General features: G+C 43.8%; 1 protein-coding gene across 2 annotated transcripts in view; it reads left to right on the top strand.

The window, feature by feature from the left end:
* Positions 1-3,670, top strand: part of CDX2 (caudal type homeobox 2) — a 188,920-nt gene extending 185,250 nt beyond the window's left edge. For both annotated transcript variants that reach the window (XM_085621637.1, XM_085621636.1), the window contains one exon: positions 2,291-3,670. In XM_085621637.1, the coding sequence (XP_085477763.1) occupies positions 2,291-2,503 (213 nt within the window). In that variant the 3' untranslated portion in view covers positions 2,504-3,670. The remainder of the gene's footprint in view (positions 1-2,290) is intronic.
* The last annotated feature ends 17,854 nt before the right edge of the window (positions 3,671-21,524 follow it).

Raw genomic sequence — 21,524 nt, 5'->3', positions numbered from 1 at the left:
AACAAAGGTATACAACTCTGGCGGAGTGTGGATTGTACCTGGGCACTATGGACACAAGACTTAGTCATTCCTTTTCTCCTGTTCCTTCTCCTTTTATTCCCTCTTTTCTCCCTTGTTCACGGCACTCATGACCCTTTCTCCATTGGCAGTTCCATCATGAGTCATAACACATCTGTGATGCCACTGGCTACATCAGAACCCAGATATCCCACACGGTACTCATCACTGTTCATGTCTGCCTTAAGTGTCCACTTTAAATGTAATGCTCACATTTTCAATGAATGTGCACCCCTCCCATCACTATCCAGGTCTCCCATAGCTTTCTACGCTTTCAAACACTGGCCCCTCCTCCATTAGTGCCCACCTCTCTCCTGACACTGCCCTCCATCTCACCTCTTTCTGTCCACCTTTCCTGTCACTGCTCCTCTCTGCTGTCACTGCTCCCCTTTGCAGACAGTATCGACTTCTCCTGTCTGTCCACCGTTGATGTGACTGCACACCCCTCCATGACTGCCTGCCTCTTTAGTCTCGGCCACCTCTCATATCAATGCCCAGAACCCAGAACAGCCCATGCTCTTCTACACTGCCCAGGTCTCTTGTCAATGTCCACTTTCTGCCAAAGTCCGCCTGTCACTGGAGCTTCTCCTATTCAATGATCACCTCTCCCATCAAGACCTCTCTATTTCCAGTTTTATCCTCTCTCATTTCAGGTTCCATTTTCTATCATTCACTCTATGTCTCTCCTAACGCATCCATGTCTTCTGTCACCAACCACCTCCCTATCACCACCACTCTCATCTGCCAATGCCCCACTCATAGTTCTCTCTACCACTACCATTCTTGTTGCTGCTTCTTCCTAATACTGCCCCTTCCCCATCTCCACACACCAGCTGGTGCCTCTGAGAGACCAACAGTGCTGAGGGAAGAGGTGGTCAAGTATGCACTCCGCCTTAGTACTATGAGCCTGCACTATATGATCTTACTATACTCAGGGTCACTGCAATTATGCGATTGTGCAGCTGCAGCGATTTTTGCATGATTATAGATTCGCCGCGTTTGCCACATAATCCATCACCTGCAGCATAATGTGCAGATTTTAACAAAAAAAAATTGTTTCTAGCTCAAAAAGTGCAAAAGTTACTAAAAATGCGATGACGTGTGTTGCCACACAGTGGAAGCCCCTTTGCAAAGCTGGACTGGTCACCTTTCAGTTGCTTATTGCTCTTTTTGGGTGTTAAAACTGTTACTAATGAGATGCAACCAACGCCCAGAGAGTGCTACCAAGTTTAAAAATGACAAGATAATGGAGAAATATTATTACAAAATGTGCCGCATTGTGCCGTATAATTCGCCTTATCTTGCTGCATAATTTACTCAACCCATTTACTCAAGCATAATTTCGCCCTCTCCTGCCACATAATTTCAATAGCCCCAACTATACTTTCATTTTGACACCTACCTGTAACTCATCTTTATGCCACCTCTCCTCAACCCTGTTGCTTGACCCATCTCCTGATAGCATCTGCCAAGCAGGAGAGAAGTTTTCCCAGAACAAGCCCCACTGACTTTGATAAGAAGCCTAAAACATGCTTTTCCCACATAGGGGTGGCAATAAATTGGTTCCTGTCATTGCGTGGGATTATTTTCTTTTGAATCTTTGCTTCACAGGCAGTTATGCGTAATCCCGATCTTCCTTAGTAAATAAGAAAAGACCCTACAAGCTCTGTGTTTCTTTGTCATAGGTCTTGTATTCTCCCACTGCGCAGGGCACCACATTCATATAGGGCCATGTACCCCAGCAGGGCGCGCCCCACAGGTTAAAGACCTCTCTATTAAAGCCCCCCTTATAACATTTGGCAATACTGGTGACACAAGTAGTTACACATGGTTGCTTTCTGTACAGAATGCATATAGGAGGCAAATAATTGAAGGTGACAAACACTGTGAAGGTACGTGCACTTTGCAGACGTCCTGACGCATTCCAAGTGCATCACTTCCTACAAGGCGGAATGATACACCAAACAACATGAGGTTAGAGGGTGATACTCCTGGGTGGGGTCAAAGCCCACACTACGAATATCTTAAAAACCTGGTGCCAATATGTCTTGCCGAGAGCTGAGTAATCACGCCAGACCTACAGCGTGTAATGTGATAAATGCAACAGTAGTTTCCTGGTCGTGCATGAATGGTAAATAGTGCATGGAGGAATCAAGCAGTGCTGCAGGAGTCTGCATTGTGGGATGTGTGTGCTGTTTTCCAAGTCTCATGCTGTCATTTGTTCCCTCTTAAGGTTAAAATCTGGTTCCAGAACCGACGAGCAAAAGAGAGAAAGCTGAACAAGAAGAGGTTTCAGCAGCTCGGGACAGGACAGAGTGACACAGACCCTTTGAGTCCTGTGTCTTCCCTGGGGCCTGTCATGACAGGGGTGGTCCAAAATGGGCCGGGACTGGGCCATCATGTGGGGGTCCTGTCCGCGCCGCTCAGCCAGTCCGTCAACCAGTGACACTCTCGCCCTGGATATGAACAATGTTCTGATAAGAGGCTTCTGGAGCCCATGGAAGGATTCCTGACCTTCATGGGTGCTGGGTCTAGATAACCAATCAGCTGTCATAGCTCCAGGCGCATTGAATGACTCACTCCATCTCTCCGCCCAGAACTGTGAGGACTACTTTTGTACCAGACTGGAGAGCGGCAGGTTTTATTTTTTCTTTCACTTGAGGGGCAAAAACAAAAATCTCTTGTGGATCTGCCCAATCCCCACAAGATGGCAGACTCAAGGAGGTCAACCAATAGGGCTGCAGATGCCGCCGATGACGGACATGCTTTCCTAAAAGGAAGTTGAAGGCACTGAAAAGGCACAGCCCCGGCTCTGAAGAGGCTGTGACTGAAATGAAAGAGATGTGGCGAAACCCAACTATTACATAGTACCGCCTGGCGACAAAATGGACGTTCTGCCGCGAATGGTCATGTCTAAAGCAATACAATAGGTTGTGGACACATTAAAAAGAAGACTCAGACCAGTATCAAAACGTAATGAACTGGGCCAGTGGTTAACTTAATATTTTTACACTCCAATTACTTTGTAGTTTTTGTGTCAGCTTTCCTTGAGAAGTGATGTGATAGTACACTATTGACTGGCGTATATTAGATTTATGCTACATTGTGCAACACCAGAGTACAAAGAAAGATATTGCTTGGACACTTTGTCACAGCGCCATATTTATAGGCACACATGTGTATCTGAATTTAGAATTTATATATGCATATATATTTGTGTAATTGTACACAGACATATACATATGCACGTATGTATATATGCATATGCAGAACATATGTTATATGTACATATGTTATAAATATATATGCTATGTATAGATATATAAAAGATACATGATGTATATGTGGCTCCTAACAAGCATAGTTACAAACACAAATTGTTATTATTTTGAGAAAATGTATAGATTTGTGAAATGTGCAGACTCTAATGATATAATGTTTAAATATGTTTTCAGATTCTTTTAATATAAGGATATTTGAGTGTTGCCCCAAATACAAACAACACACTGATGTTGTAATTCCCAAAGAAAGTTATCACTGTAAATCTTAATGTACAGATGTAATAATTCAACAGAGAAAGGAGCATGGAACTTCGTAAAAACATTTGCACTAACCAATGTCTTGTGTTGTCATTGCTCCAGTGAGCATGTGATGTGTGTCTTAATGAGTAAAGCGTGTGTTTTCACACATTGGATTGCACATGCATTTTTATATAGTTACATAATTGTTATGGGTGCCTTCACATTGATATATGTTGTCATTTTCACATTAAATAACACTAGTATTTTTCCGAACTGAATTCCATGGACTATTTAAGAAATACTTTTTCAAGTTGAAAATCTTGGATTTTTTTACATTGAATTACACAGGATTGAATTGGAATTGAATTGCATTGAATTAGATGGGTATTTCCCACACAGACAAACTCACACAGGTATTGCAACATAGAACTGCTATTCACAAGATACACTCCTGTTTCTACTGCAGCTCTAATAGTAAAAAGTAAGCCAAAACTTAGAGCCTGATTTTGATCTTGTCAGGACTAGTGCCGCCGTATCTTTTTCCGCGGTCTTCCCACCCGCTGCCTTGGCGGTTTGCATGCTCGATTTAGATGTTGGCTAGTCACTAGAGGGAAGACCACCGCAGCCCCGCTGCCTCTGCCAGAATTATTCTCCCGCGTCGACAGCGTCAGAAGCAGAAGCTGCTGTTGGAGGGAGTCCTGCCAAGATTCCCGCTGTCCAGATTACGATGTGCCTTTCCGTCAAGGCCAGGGCCGGACTGGCCGCAGCGGGCGCCGGGCAATCCCCCGGTGGGCTGCACGGGTGGGGGCCGGTTTTGGGCCCCTGGGGGACGTTTTTGTTACAGGGTCGTTTTTGCAGCATAGCTGCAAAATCGGCTCTGTAACAAAATCGGCCGAAAACCGGCCCTGGCAAAGAGCTCGGCCGCACCCCCAATCCCCCGGTGGGGGGGGGCGGCCAAGCACTTTGAGAGGGCCAGTTCGGGTTCCCAGTCCGGCCCTGGTCAAGGCAACTGTGGTGGGTAAACCTCCAAGCCGGAGTTGGCGGAATGGAAGAAAAAGAGGTGAAAACTCACCTTTTGTTTGGGTCCCACGACCTATCCTGTCTTAAACGCCACTGTCTGGGTCCTTCCTGTGCTGCTGCTACTAGACCACGACGCTCAGTTACTCCGTTGTCACCGGGATCTTAGGTAGACTTTTGTGGTGGGTGTGGGTGTACATTCAATAGTGTGTGTATGTTGTTGGTGTTCAATGCCATAATGTAAAAATATAGGGAGTAGACATTACCTACACATACATATTGACAGATTCATTACATATAAATGTATTGAGATGAAAATAAGTAGAACTTACCTGTTTCCACGCTGCCATGGTCTTACTCCATCAGGACTCTGGTACCAGCACAACAGGAACATCTAAATCGGCTTGAAGTAAGTCTGATGGCTTCGGAGAACTGTTAGCCAACAGAGAAGCCCACTGTGGGACACTGACTGTTGCTACAATATCTAAATACAGTGAGCAGACCGCCGTCACCTCGACGGAGTATTTGGACCTGCGGTCACGGCGGGATGACGGTAATACCTCCAAGATCTAAATTAGGCCCTTACTTCAGATAAGCCTGGGAGTAAGTCAAGCATCACCCATGGCCAAGTACTGGTACTGAAAAACACCTTCTATAAATCAGTGGAGGCATCAAACAACACCAGAGAAATATGGAAATACATTTTGTTACATATATGTCTAATCTGAAAAAAACCCTTAAAATATTTTTATATTTCCTAATATACATTACAAGAAGGCTCACAACAAATAGAACACACCTGCTGATTCAAAGGGGCAGGGCGTGATGACCCAGGACTCCTCCACCCATCTACAGGTGATACTCTTTACAACACCAACCAATCACATGCAGGCTGACCACATCAGAAATTAAGCCACACACCACACTTTTTCAGTTTTACTATGTTGGTGAATGCCTTTATAGCTTTGCACCTCATTATTAGGAACAATTATTTGAGGAGGAGAGAGAGGGATTACAGGCAAATGATCAACATCTTTGGCATGTCCAAGGAGGCATTCATTGCCAGATACTGCTTCGCACCTAAATTGATTGGTTGCAGATTGGAAGCAAGTGCTTGATTCACCACAGCCCTCTCCCAGGCTACCCCTGCCCATGTAAACATGCTGCAGAAAATGGAATGCAAATACCAATATTTAAATAATGCTGATAATCACTCAAATCACAAATAATAATAATATTCCTTAGCAATTATAATTCATTCCATAGGTTAAGGGCAATTACTTTGTTGTTCGTTCTTCATTGTGATCATGATTGTGTTCTAATAATGATTAGATCTAAAAACTATGGAAGGGAATGTTATTTCTAAGGAATATTGATTGTACTGAGTGATTATCACTAAGTATTGGCGTGTGCATTCCATTTTCAGCCGTGTAATTACGCTCTGGGACAAAAGACCCTGCCCATCATTTTTTAAATGTATAGATACACCAACCATACAGATCATGAAACCAACGAAGCAACTATGTGGGGTATTAACGTTAAGCTCACTCACATCAAAACACTGGCTGCACTATCACTGGGTTTTTCCAGAGGGTCAGTTCTAACAATCTAGGCCTTTCGCAGCAGGTCAGTCTTGATGCTTGCTCCGGTCCGGGTATTGAGATGCATCACTAGCAGACCACACCAGTTTATTGCCATGCCACAGTCAGTGGCAGAAAGCCCAAAGGTGGCATGGAATTCTATTTCTTTCTCTACTTCCCTTGTGTATTATGTGCCATTTATCCACCAATGTGGCACTTAAGCTACTTCACCACAGAGAATACCTTTTACGCAACAAACCCTTCTGACACTCTATCAACCTGCAAGCTGTTTGCACTGCCAGGGGCTGCTTCACTGATATATTTGCTGCCTTTCCTAGAAGCACATACGACAGTTATATATTTTGTTAGTTGCCTTGTGTGTCAGTTGTTTGCTGGAGTTCTAGTGACATGTGACTGATAAGTACGTTATAACATCTCATACTGGGGCTGCATTTGTGTCTGGGAGATGGCATCCCAAACATACTCACTCAATACTCGTAACAGCACAATGGACACACATTATCCTAATAGTCGCTGCATGAATGTATAGATGATATAATACATTTAGAATAGAACAACGTTTTAAGAAGCCGCACAAGTCTTTGTTGCAGGTCACACTGGCTGTGGTCACTCTCCATATCACCTCACACCCTTAATGTCTAACCACACAGCCTCAAGAGAGGAACAATAGGGCACACATGTACACAAGCCATCAGTAAATTCACATCTGGTACCCTTAGATCATGCTTTAGATGCCCAGACCATATATGTGGGAAGGGAGAGGTATTGCTGTATTCCCCCAGAAGTTGTGCTCAAGTTAGAAGTAATAGTAGAAGCCTATTGCATGTTGCACAACATTGCCAAGAGATGAAACTTACATATAGACATCACCCCCTGGTGGAGTATTATACTAATCACCTATACCACCCAGCCTTTGCCACCTGAATTCTTGAGAACTTTTCCTTCAACTGACTCCTCTCATCTTGCCATTTCTTTTTAATGTACCTTATACCATGCACCACCTCCCCCGTGCATTTACATGGACGGTGATCTCCTGCCACTAGGTTCCCTTCTCAGCTGCATAAATGTTGCATGGAGGCAGACTATGTAGGTGCTTGGAGTGTCTGATCACAAAGTTCACTAAAAGGACTGTCTTTTCAGTGTAACATCTCTTCCTCATGAGTGTTGTGGTCTGCAGATTATGGGTCCTTTTGGCTGCAAGGTCATGGAAGAGGTCAGTCTAGGGTATGAGCTGTATTTATGTATTTTTAGGTGAATAGATATTAACTGGGTGCTCTTTTGGTCATATGTATAGTTTTTGCCTATTTCCTTTCATTTGGAGCAGTCCTCCTCGGTGGCACTGCTAGTGGACTTCTCCACCAAATTAGCAGAATGTAAAATATGGATGTACAATTACTTGGAGTAACTTAATAGTCATAAATTCAAATGTAGGTGGCTCAATCTCCTCCAATCAGGGTTGGAGACTGGTGCTCTGCACTTTGGGGTGGAATCTCCATACTGCAGTTTCTCATTGCAGAGTCACTACTGTGGAGGTAATTCGTGAATCGGGTCCTCAAAGTCTACACCAGTGCTTCCCAAGCTATTTAGAACTGTGACCTACTTTTTAGAATGAGAAACATTCGCAACCCACCTAGCTTTAATGAACACAGTGGGCAATTTCTTTTAAATGTAATTAAAGCATCTTGTGGCAGTGTACTGTAATTTACAGACCGCACATTTTCCAACTAAATGGCCACTAAGTTGGCACAAACAAACCGTTTTGCTGATATTACTATATTGCAGACAAATGATGATGTGTGTAAATCTGAGTCCAGTGAATATTTATCATTTGTGCATCACCAAATTAAGTGTTTTGATTTGTTTTGATCCTATTAACGTCTTTGCTTCCCTCACACTTCAAAATTGCCAAAAATATGCTTAATTTTTGCTTTCCTAAGTACTGAATGTGTACAGTTCAGTTGCAGGTGTTTACATTTTGTTATGTGTTACAAAAAATAACTTCCTTTCGCACTCTGGATCCCAGCAAAATTGTCATTTAATTCACTTTGCTTTTCTTTCCGTGACTTTAAAGTGAGAGGAGTTTGTAAGCACCAATCCCCATGTTAAACAAGCATTGGCATAGCCAATAATTCTCGCTTTTGGGACCGTATAAGTATTTAGTTATGTAGCACAATATCCTTGGTGCAACAGCATCAACTGTTGCATGGCTAAACACTCATAAGGTCCCAAAGGCGACACCTATTGGCTATGCCAATGCTTGTTCATACTGAGGATGAGAGTAAAAATGGGGGGCCCATCCGGACACGTCTCAGCACCTGGTTTTAAGAACTGCCGGTTCTCAGCTCCTACAGAACCCGTCCAAGTGAAAGCCCTACTGTCATTAAATTAAATTCTTATCCTAATGATAGGAATTAAAACACAAGAGTTACATTTTCCCATTCAGAAAAGCTTGTCAGACGGACGGGCAGGCAGATGGACGGATGGATGGATAGCTGTATCCGTATGGTTGGTTGGGTGGAAGTATGGACAGACGGCAGGACAAAGGGCGAGATAAATGAAAGTAAAGCGATAGGGAGCCAGCGATGTGGAGACTGTGACAGGGGGCGGTGACAGAGAGGCAGGGAGATATGCGTGTGTGGGGGGGAGTGTCCTCGCCGGGGAGAAAGGTCATGACGTGAAGAAAATGGGACCGGAGGTAGAGCACAGGAGAGGGTGTGTGTACGTGGGGCGGAGTGATGTAGATAAAGAGAGGGGGTACGGATGTGCACCGGTAGAGAGCTGTGCTGTGCGGTGGGAGGGATGGAGTGTGCAGGAGTAGAGGAGAGTGCCAGTGGGCGGGAACAGGTGAATTAGGAGGAGAGACAGAGTAGAGGCTAGGGCACAGGTTGAAGAGTGGGATGGTACGGGTGGTGGGGGTTGTTCGGGTGGAGCAGAAAAACGGGTGTAGTAGACAAGATGTGCTGGTGAGGGGGCGTATGGCACAGGTGAGGGGACTCTAGTGGAGCGGGGGTGTGCATGGAGTAGAGAGGGTACAGGGTGAGGAACGTAGGGGACCCATAAGAAAGGAACCACAGGGAGACAGATGGTTTGTTTACAAGATCAGAATGTTCGTACATGTCCATTTAATATGAAAGTTAAAATACTTCAAGTCTACAATCAAAATCAAAGCTTGAACGCCAAGATATTCAAGCTGGGAGCAATGCAGAGAGGGACAAGGCCGAGGTTTCACAGACACAACAAAGAGAAAGACCGAGGGACTACAGGATGAGACAGAGGGGGTCTGCATTGCAAGGGCGTTGGAGGCTAGAGAGAGGCAGAGGAGCTAGCAGAGAAAGAAAGGGACCACACTTGGAGAAACAGCGGGACCAAAGATCCGTGGCTGGAGAGGGAGATGTAGGGAAGCTGGAGGGGGGAAAGGTGGACAGAGGTACTAGAGAGGCCGTGAAGAGGGACAGATACAGGCTCTGTACAAGGAGAGACCCGGGGCCTGCAGAGACTCGCCTAGGGGGGGTTACAGAGAGGGAAACAGGCACAGGGAGCGAGGCACAGTGATTAAAGAAAACAGAGGCAAAAAGAGAATGAAGAACATTTCGAGGAGCGACAGAGGGCTCACAGGAACTAGGCAGTGAAACACCCAACCTATAAGAAAGGAACCACAGGGAGACAGAGGGTTTGTTTATAAGATCAGAATGTTCATACATGGCCATTTAATATGAAAAGTTACAAATATTTCAAGTCTACAAATCAATGCCAGTACCTTGATGATGCGTAGAGGCCGGTCTGGGTTGTTCTTATCCAAATTGTTGATGTAGCCGGAAAGGGAAATACCGAGCAAGTAGTTCTTCTGCCACAAGGAGTAGTGGTGTGGCCACAGCAATGAACACGCAGAAAGTAAAATCACGTGCATGCGACTGTCCGAGGCAGTGCTAAAGTAACGTGGAGGGAGGGTTGAGGGACGAGGAGGGGAGAGGGCAGCAAGCAACGGAGCGGGTGGTGCGACTGCAATAATGAACACGCTGAAAGCATAGACAAGCCCGGGAGCTGTGTGCGCACGTGCGCGCTAAAACGAAATAAACAAGTTGCGAGACGCGCTCTGTGGTGGGGGAGGGGCATTGAACTGAGGCGCGCGAGCTTGGCCGAGCGAGAGGAAAGCCAGATGGCGCCTCTGCTTGTGCCTGTGCGTGTAACCGCACACTGTATGCCACACAAAGCTGTGGTCGGACTTTTAAAAGCCCACTCACTAAATGTCTCGCCAGAGCAGCGCATGCGCTGGCTCATGCGAGACCTAAAAACTAAGCTACAATTTGTCAAAAGACATACCCTGACATTTTACTTCTGTCTTTGAAGCGCAGCAAATATGACCAGATAAAAACAGGGGCAGATTTACAAGCCCCTTGCGCCACTTTTGAGTCACTTTTCCCATGTTAAAAGTGACGCAAAAGTGGCGCAAGGGACTTGTAAATCTGCCCCACAGAATTTAAAGGCTTTTTCATTGTTTGATGAACTTTAACGATCCAGTAAAAATCAGCCGGGGACCCACAGTTTGGGAATCTTGGTCTACACTGAAGTGTCTGTCTCCACTCAAATGGTCAATAAGAGAAAAGTGGAAAGTTACACTAAGGTGTAGGAGTCGATGTAAAAGTGAGTAGATCTACACATGCAAACTTACCATTATTGATGACCCTATATTGACGCAGGGCAATTGTACCTGATTTTGTATGTCTACTTGGCTTTTATTAACCCATTTGTATGTTGTGTTATGGAGTTGTTGGACTGTTGCAAGCAAGCCTCATGAATGTCGTGTTGCATTAACCAAAGTTCGAAACATCAGAATGAGAAGGATGAGCAGAGATTATTTGTTCCAACAGAAAACAAATCTCACAACATCCATTCAGTATGACCCACAAAAGACAAAAGAATGCTATCAGGATTAAATAACAACAAAAACTGTCTGCAGTGAGTATATACACATACAAGCCTGCCAGTTAAAGCACAAGCCAAATGACCATAATAGCAGGGAACTATTTGGTCAATTCCTTTAGCCACGCCTGTCAAGCTTGCAAGACATCAAAATATCAGTATCAAAACGAAAACTATATTCACATTGCTGGCGGGATAGTAAGACACACAGAGAAAAGCAGACTCTTGTCTGCAATTGGGTCCTTGAAACCAGGGCAGGAAGGTACCTGACACCACTGACAAAACGAAGTGGTACTGGTGACAAGATAGGCACTATGGGCCCGATTCACAAAGGTAAACAGAGACGAAAGTCTAACTTTGTCTCTCGGTATTCACAAAGGCCATTTGCGGATAGTAAAGTTAGAGTTTTGTCTCAGTGAAACTTAAGTTTTGGTCTGAAGTTTCACTGAGACCAAAACTTAGACAAAAGTCTAACTTTACTACTCGTAAATGCCCTTTATAAATACAAAATTCGTAAAGTTAGACTTTCGTCTCAGTTTACCTTTGTGAATGGGGCTCTATATCAATATGTATAACATAACATAAGCCAGTTTAGTGAAGAAGGTCAATGCCAGAGCTGTGGTAAACTACATGTTCTAAATTGTATATATGACTGAAATTGCATATTTTCTCAAGCTAAAAGTGTTTCTCTCACAAAACACAGTCATTATGCCAGCCTCCTGTTGTGCACAGAGCCCAATGCACCAAAGACATTCATCTCATAGGCTGCCTAGGACATGTTCTGGCCTTGTGAAGTGCATTTCAAGAGGTCTGATTTATGGAAGACATAGCCAAGTAGTTCGGACAGTCCCTTGGGACACAGTCAAGCTGGATATGCCTAATATTGGTCCCTGTCTGTGACGGCACAGATACGCTAAAAACTGTAGAATGTTATGTACCCAGAACAATTACCAGTTTTTCTGACTGATTTAACCTTTTAGCTTTTCCATCCCTCACTTTAGTGAAAGGTCAGGACAGCTCCAGCTTACCATGTTGCAGAGGCACTCTGCATGGCTGAGTATAGAAGCTGCTCAGTTTTAGGAGGGAGTTTTATGAACACATGATGACATAAAACCATGGTACAACCTGAGACATCAAAAGATTTGGCAGGCAAATCACACAACAAATATAACAAGCATTGGCATAGCCAATAGGTCTCGCCTCTGGGACCTTATAAGTGTTTAGCCATGCAACAGTTGCATAACTAAATACCTATAAGGTCCCAAAAGCGAAACCTATTGGCAGTGAAAGTGATCGCAATCGCGATCAAACATCAAAGCGGCCGTGAAAGTGAAAGTAATCGCGGTCAAGCGCGGCGCGCGTGCCCGCGCACATGCACTGTAGCTCTAGGCTGGCCTGGTAGCACTTTTTGGAGCCCTCTCAAAAAGTCTCGCCAGACCAGCGCATGCGCTGGGTCAGGCGAGACCTAAAAATAGCATAAGGATATATATATGTTCTACATGTGCAGGTGATTCAGTATAATCCATTGGATTATATTGTGCATTAAGTCCCTTTTATTGAAAGTAATAGTTACTAAACAGAACTAGATTGGAGAGGGTAAAAGGCTGTGGTGCTTGACCTGACTCTGTTTTGGTTTACCATGAGTGCATGACATGGCACAATGCTGGCTCTATGTTAGCTTGCCAGTCAGCATGTGACAGGAGCCATACCAGAGCCTGGTTGTTTTGCTGAGCCAGGCTTGAGCCTAGCTTGTGTGCACACCTGTAGCTTTTATGGATACTTTTTTTAGTCAAGGTTCACTCATATTTCAAAGACAAAGAAATCATCTACAAACACAAAAGTGTTAGATGGAATGCTTGAAATCATCTCAGACACTGGTATTTACTTGGGCTGCATTCCAGTCCATTGTTTTTGTGCCCACTAGGCTCTCCAGACACTGCCCAGGCAAATACAAATCAGTCTGGGTCTTCCTCAATAGTCAGAGCCCACCTCAAATTGGCAGGCCAGGGACCGCTTAATCAGAACAAACAATGCCAGACCAGTTTCAACCGTTTTGCACCTTGTCAGTGTGGTGCAGCTTTACCCTTAAGAATGCGGTGAGCAAAGAACACAAACTTGTGCATACACTTTGTACTTAGAGCATCTCACTTAAAAGAACACAAAAGTGATGGGTGGATTCCTTGAACTAATCTCAACCACTGATATTAGCTTGAGGCCACTTTCCAGTCCACTATTTCATTTTTGCTGTTCCAGACACCGACCATTCACAAGCCCATAATGTCTTTGTTTGACCATTTACAAAGACTTAAAACCACTAACTGGGAGAAGATTAGCTAAGAGGAACTAGATATGTCTGTGAGTTGTAGAGGTGCAGTTTGATTTGGAACTTGTATCACAAAAAAATAACATGTGCACTGTGAGAAAAGTATTTTACTATGCATTTCTAATTTTTTAATCATTGTTTATTTCTCAAAATCTATTACTCTTTTGCAAAGAAAAAAACCTTTGAACTTATGTGCTACTTATGGACAAAGATCTCGAAAACACGAGCACCACAAAGCCAACCTGAGTGGATCACATACATGGGATAATGGAGCACCCGGCAGAAACCATTCCATTGGGACTAAGGCACTTTTATTGTATTTTATTGTATTGCAGTATTTATATAGCAATTATTACCCCTATGTGGGGTGCTGAAGTGCTTGCTTACATGAGTAGCATGCTACCCTGTATAGGGTATGTGGTTGGAAGGATGTTGTTTTTGTTTTAATCCTACATGGGAAGTGTTTCCATGTAATGCATAATAATCACCGAGGTGTGGTTATTGTGTTATGGGGCTAGGCATGTACCAGTGTGTTGGATGATGAACTGTAAGAGACAAAATCAGAGTTTTATGGTTTTCAGTATGCTGGTAGCTTTGGACAGCTCTGCTGGTCCCTTTAAGGTATTTCATATGATATAATCTGGTTGCTGCACTGGTTTGTCCAATCTGAGGTTTTCTGTATAGATGTGGTCCTGAGCTGGCATGGTTGGATGGAGAGAGAGGTGCAGGGATCTGTTAGGATGGATATTTTTACTATCATCCCATATCTGAGTGTCTTTGTGAGATGTAAAGAAGCAGTCAGATTCAATAGATATTTGGGACCTGCATTGGGCTATATGAACGTCGTTCAAATTGTCCAGTAATGTGTGACAGATCTCTTCAGTTATTCCATGCTTGTTCACTTTGTGATGTTTGTTTGTTGGCTGTATGGTGCTGGTGATGGACAACTCTCATAGCAGAAATCTCTTATGTGAATTTAAGAGGTATAAGGTACAAATTATTGCTGACCACTGCATATTATAGTTTTAGTATTATTGTGGGGCATCACTGTTGTATATGGAAGTACATAACTATATAATTCCACTGCAGACCACAGGTCTGCCCTTTTTGCTTACCTGGATAATGAAATCAGTTTGTTGGTTGAGTTGTATGCAATTTGTGGCTTGTAAGCTAGGGATTGTGCTTGAGGGTGCAACTGTCTTTGGTAGTGCATATGCTCCTGGGTGCTTCCAATGCTGGCTGGCAGTGAGTTTCAGAGCTTGGTGGCTTGTACTGAGAAATAGTACTGAGCCTCAATAGCTTTATGGTCAGGGAAGAAGAACCCTTCACCCCAGCACATCCAACAGCAGCCATCTTGTAGTGGTTTTCATTCCTGTTGTCTCCTATGAACTTCGGCTCTTCCTAACATGAGCATCTGCTTGATATTGCCTGTACCATGCACCACCACTGGTGCATCAGGAGCTGCGAAGCAAAAATAATTTCTTCTTGGGATTAACACTCAGTTACCCAGCAGGTTACCAGGCCAGCCCAACTTCCTGCACCCTGCAATGTACACCTATAATTTTTCAGGTTTTTTACTAGTATTTGGAAACTAGGTTTGCAGCCGAATTGATATGAACATCTGCTTGGCCACGAACCACCGCCTGTGCACCAGGAACTACTAAGCAAAACGTATTTCCTCTTTGGATTATCATTCAGTAAACCAGCAGGTTACCAGCGCAGCCCAACTTCCTGCACCCTGCAACATACTCCTATCATTTTTCAAGTTTTGTAACTCCATTTATTTTCCCCACTCTCCATCTGGCCCACTTCCAGCTCGTTTCGGACATGGATCCACCCCAAAAAATAATTGATACCATTGTGGTAAATAAAAATACCGGACTGAATTTCATACGGAATCTTAAAATAAAGTAAATAGCTCAAAATAACAAGAGGCAGAATCCGTGGTATAAGAGGTTTTCTAATGGGCTTTATTCCATTCAAAATGGCCGACTCGAGTCGCGGCCTTCAGGTTCCGTCACCACGAGGGTTCAGGAAGTGAAGTACAATAATTTATTAACAGACATGTATTTTTATAATAAGTACATTACAATGAAACGAATGTAGAAGGCGTAACATTTGATAAGAAAAGTGACAAAACAGTGACATAATCGAAACCAGGCGTAATAAGGAATAAAAGAAACATGATTGGTTAGAATTATCAGACATAGGTGGATCTATAAGATAATACTTGGCATAGATGCGCGCGCGGCAGCATGACGTGTAATTGACGTGCAACTAGGGGGTGAAGGGGACTTGACATTTAGCTCTACATGTGGAGACGAGAAGTCTGGGGGTCAAGTCAACCTAATCCCAAATCATATCTAACATCCTATGTTTAAAGAACTATGTTATCCACAAGGAAGAGACTCTCGGACAGAATCTATTCTATACTGACTGTGTACGTGTACAAGCGTCTAAGTGTCTATATGAGATGCGAGGGATAGAAAACTTTCCATGGCAACAGGGCTATGAATCACTTGCAGGAGGACGGAAAGGCTGAGTCCCTTGCTTGTGAGCTAAAGGAAATGTTTACCTAAATCACTGGACAGGAATGCATCGGCTGGAGAGCAAAATAGATAATTCGAAGGTGAAATACAGCTTCTTGGCAGACAGGCGAAAACTGGCCGAGGCAGGCACCGTTAGCTGCACAGGGAGTAGGACAAAGTTCATGGATACAGATGCGAGCTCAAGCTGAAGCTGTCAGAGACAGAGAGCAGGGAAAGGCTTTGAGGACAGAATCGGGCCTACTCGCCTGAACTGTAAAAATGGAGTAACTTAGCCATATAAAGTCGGTGGCCTGTCATACCTAGGAATCGAATATCCAGCCCATTGATGGCGGATCTGACAGAGAACATGTTGACGGTAGACACACATATGTTTGCGTCTTAGAAACTGGAACTGGAGGGAACATACATGTACTTGTAACATGTATATAGAACCGTTGGGGTCCAAGATAGGGGACATAACTGATCAGGAAAATCCACATTTCCACATTCCCTCCTTGTCCCCTACTTGCCCTTCAAGAGATATCAATCTTCATCATTCCATCGATTTGCTCATGGAGCATCATTTCTTCTTCCTTCTTCTTCCGGTATTTTGAACGAGAACTGTGATATGGAATGCATGATGTGGCACACAGACCACAAATCGCTGGTCCACATTGTAGGCATAAACAACAACTGAAGAGCATAAGAAGGCCAATACCTAGGAAGGATAGAACTCTCCATCCCCAGGCTGATATCACACTCCAAAACCACCCGGACCACGTCCAAGTGCCTGGATTCTCGTGTATCTGGCTTACAATCTTATGAAGGCGTGTTATAGCTTTATATACAGATGGCGAATTTTCTGGTATGAATATGCAGCAGCTGGATCCGATGACCCTGCAAGCTCCGCCCCTATCGGCCAGGATGACGTCAAGGACAAGACGATTCTGGAGAACAACAATTCTCATCACTGATTGTTCCTCTGTCAGATTGCCTAGGGCGGCTATAGTCTCGTTTACTACAGCTTCAAGAGTCTTGGTGAGTCTGCGTATCAGCTTACTATTTGATATTGTACCTATATAGGGAAAGATACCTTTATTGAAATCTACATACTTGTCCCATGCTGTCTCAGTATAATCGACAACTGGGAGATCTCTTTGCTCTCTATTGTGTACTAAATGAACATTTCGATAATAATCAGGGGGAGCTAGGAAAACAGGTGGCAAAAGGAATGCTATGTAACAGGTGCCATCCCAATCTAGAGGCAGACGCATATATGCCGTCTGACCACATATGAAGTAAGAATGGCGAGAAGCTCTAAATGAAGATTTACCTTGATCACTATATTCTACTGTAGTAACGCATTGGCTATGGCCCATGTGTATGGAACCAACTTTTCTTACACATAATTCACCCTTTACTGGGAATACTGACATAGTGGGCAGAATTAGTTCAACTTCGGATTTGACATTCAAAATCATAAGATTAGGCGTAAAATTACCTAATTTATACACTTCATTTTCTAAATCAGTTCCTGTTCTACTGGGGTGACCCTCCTTATTAGGGTGACAGACTTTGAATAAAACTAGATTCAGATTTCCCCATATCCAATGTTGTTGATAAACTGCTGTGTCTGGGTCTATGGAATTTAATAAACTAAACCATGCTCCACAGGAGCCATTGTGTGTGAACGGATGTGGAAAGAAAGGCAGAACTCCTTTGTTATTCTGATAGGGAGGAAGTCGGCCACACACCCAACAATTGGTGGCATTACTAGTCTGATGGGAATGATGTAACATACTAATGAAGGTGTTATTGCGCAGCGCAAGTCTATAAGATAATTCATGTGGCGGTAGGTCACTAAAAGAATGTTCTGCAGCAACATTATAAACATGTCTAGAGATAGGATGATATATGTGCAAAATCACACTCGTAATAATTACTAAAATACTCAATAAAAACAAAATTAATAATGTCCTCATACAGTAGCTACGCAGTGATTTACAATACGCCTGTCGTTTCAACATTTCTCGGGTATTTTCTCTACTCAGGTCCAAGGGATACATGTCGGAGACAATTCAACCGCTTCACCTTGGAGAGGACTTAAACAATCAAATTGCTCGACTGTTTGGGCCTAAGCTTTAATTTATAGCACTGAGAGTCATTCTGTTCAACAAAAGGAAGTTTTGAATCAGTCTGTGAGGGAGTGCAGGGCACAGTGTCTATATCTGAAGGTAGTCCATGAAATTTTTTGACGTGACTTGAATGAATCCACCCTTTGCGTCCCTCGATCTTCACGGCTGTTCTTGTGGTCAACAGGACCAACTTGGGTGCTTTCCACCTGGGCTCCAGTTGACTTTTCCTGTCGAAATTTCTCACAAAGACAAGATTACCCGGAACAACGTCATGGGGTTTCGCCTCAGTGTTGTCGGGAAAGGCTGCAGCTACCTGTGAACGAGAAGATTGTAGTGCAGACATCAAGGAAGCCAAGTAATCTGTCAGCATGTTACAGTCAATGTCAGTTATTTTGCGTGGTATAGGCGTCCCCCACATATTCGGTGGTCTACCAAAGATCACCTCATACGGGGATAGCCCTGTTCTAGAGTGTGCTACCATTCTCATGTAAAAGAGTGCAACTGGTAATGCTACTATCCAGTCGACACCTTTCTCTCTACATATTTTGGACAGTCTGATTTTCAGTGTCTGGTTATGTCTTTCTACGAGACCTGCTGCCTCGGGGTGTCGGACACAGTGGAATTTCCACTGATATCCCAACAAGAGTGAGACATGTTTCATTAATTCGGATGAGAAAGGCTGACCGTTATCTGAATATACAACACGTGGTAAACCGTACCGTGGGAAGAATTCTCGAACTAGCTGCTTGGCAGTAGTCGGGGCAGTGTAATCTGATACGGGATACGCCTCTGTCCAACGGGAGAGAGCGCAGACAACTACGAGGACATATTTGAATCCTCGACAACGTTCCATCTGAATATAATCCATCTGGAGGATTTCAAAAGGATGGTCAGGAGGCTGAAATCCACCCTGCTCTACGGGAACACTCTTTCCTGGATTAAACTGACAACATATCATACAGGTACGAACTTTTTGTTTAGCTGCTGCTCGTAAATGTTTGTTGAACCAAATGTGCTGAATGCTGTCTAGCATAGCCTTCTCTCCTAAATGTGCTGGACTGTGAACTGTAGCTATAATGGCTTGAACCATGGAATCAGGGAGAAACCATACAGATTTCTCCTTCGTCATCCATCCTTGATCTGTCTGGATCCCTCCTAGTTCAGTCCACTTCTTTATTTCTTCTGCTGTGGCATGTGTCTGTATGTCAATTACGTCAAGTGTGGGATCCTTAATTGTCATACACTGTGTTGGTGTCTGAACTATTGGCTTTGTCATGTCTAATGTGCGATTCTGAGCAGTCTGTTTAGCTGTTCTGTCAGCTAAATCATTGCCTTGAGAAATGGTATCAGTAACCTTCGTGTGTGCTTTACATTTCATAATCGATATAGCAGTGGGTAGATGTATTGCGTCTAACAAAGCATGAATGAGGGGCCCGTGCTGAATGTGGGCACCATGGGACGTTAGATAACCTCTCTCTCGCCACAGCACGCCGAAGTCGTGTACAACTCCGAATGCATAACGTGAGTCAGTGTATACATTAACTTTCTTATTTGTGGCTTGAATACAGGCTTGCGTTAGAGCAATAAGTTCTGCTGCTTGGGCTGACAGAGTATCTATACAATGTGTCTCAATAACTTCAGTGTCTGTTGTGACTGCATACGCGGCCACTAAATCTCCTGTACTTGCTCTCATGCATGATCCGTCTACATACAACGTCAGGTCTGGATCTAACAATGGAACGTCTGTCAAGTCTTGTCTAGGTTTCGTCTTTATTTCAATGATTTCAACACAATCATGAGCTAGTGGGTCTGTTCCAATTACAGGTAATAGTGTAGCAGGATTCAATGTATTACACCGTCGGATCTCTATGTGTGGTTGAAACAATGTCAGTTCATAACCGGTAAGTCTTGCTATGGTCAAGTGTTGTGTTTGTGTTCGGTTCACAAGAACCTCTACTGCATGTGGTACTTGAACTATCAATGGGTGTCCTAATACTATGGCATCGCTTTGTCTGATTGCTAAAGCTGTCGCTGCCACTGATTTCAGGCATGCAGGCAAAGCCTGAGCTACGGGATCTAATGTACTGGAAAAATAAGCACATGGCTTGCGTGATCCTGCTTGATCCTGAGTGAGTACTGACAAGGCAGTACCTTCGCGTTCTGTAACAAAGAGTGTAAAAGGTTTGCTGTAACATGGTGTTGCTAAAACAGGTGCTTGACATAAAGCTTCCTTTAGGCTTTCAAAAGCTTGTGTATGTTCCTGAGTCCAAGGGAGAACAGTCGATGTGGCTGCCTCCTGTGTGGTTAACTGAATGAGTGGTTTTGCTAGAAATGCGTACTGAGGGATCCACTGCCTACAATATGAAGTGAGGCCTATGAAAGCTCGCACCTCCTTTTGTGTCCGGGGTATTGACATGTTAGCAATTAACTGGATGCGATCTGGTGTAAGCTGCCTTCCCTCCTTGGACAGCGAGTGACCAAGATAAATAACTCGCTGAACACAGAATTGCAGCTTAGAAGGGGACACCTTGTGCCCCTTGTCGGCTAGGAAATGTAAAACTGTCAGAGAAGCTTTTTCACATTCTGACTCGCTTCTCGCGGTGATCAGCAGATCATCGACATATTGAAGCAGTGCAGTATTGACTGGCATGTGGATACTGTCAAGTTCTCGTTTCAATGCTTGGCTGTAGATGCTGGGGCTTTCTGTGAATCCTTGGGGGGCGCGTGAGAATTTAAAACTGCGCCCATTTAAACTGAATCCGAACAAGTATTGGCTTTCCGGATCTATTGGGACGCTGAAAAAGGCATTCTTGAGATCAATTACAGTAAAAAATGTTGCTTCGGAATCAATTGCTGTCAACAATGATGATATATCAGGGACCACAGGGAATTGTGGTACAATACACTTGTTTAGTTCACGCAAATCAATAACCAATCGGTATACTGGCGGAGCAGTAGGATCAGTTCGTTTAAGAATCGGAATTATCGGTGAATTACATACATTGGAGTCTGTTTCTACAACTACTCCCTGGGCAATTAGCTCATCAATCATTTTCATCAAAGCCACTACAGCATCATGCGGTAACTTGTATTGTCGCATTCGTGGTAGTACCACTCCTGCTTTCAATGTAACTCGATAGGGTGTAATGTTCATGCAGCCAACATCCGTAGGGCCTTGTGCCCATAGATGTACTGGTAAAGTCTGTAGTCGGGGATCCATGTCTCTGGACACATAGTGACCTTTAAAATCACGTAAAAACAACCTTACTCCTTCCGGAGAACAACATATTATGGCTCCTAGTGCTTTCAGAGTCTTAATTCCTAACAGATTTTCTGGGCATGATTTAGTAAGCAATAAATCTGTAGTTCGTGTCAAAGGTCCTATCGTAAGTGGTAGAGGCTGTGATACTTCATTAACAATA

Source organism: Triturus cristatus, chromosome 8 (genome assembly GCF_964204655.1).
Source record: "Triturus cristatus chromosome 8, aTriCri1.1, whole genome shotgun sequence".
Lineage (NCBI taxonomy): Eukaryota > Metazoa > Chordata > Amphibia > Caudata > Salamandridae > Triturus > Triturus cristatus.
The sequence above is the reverse complement of the archived record's forward strand: the minus strand, read 5'-3'. Positions and strand labels throughout refer to the sequence as shown.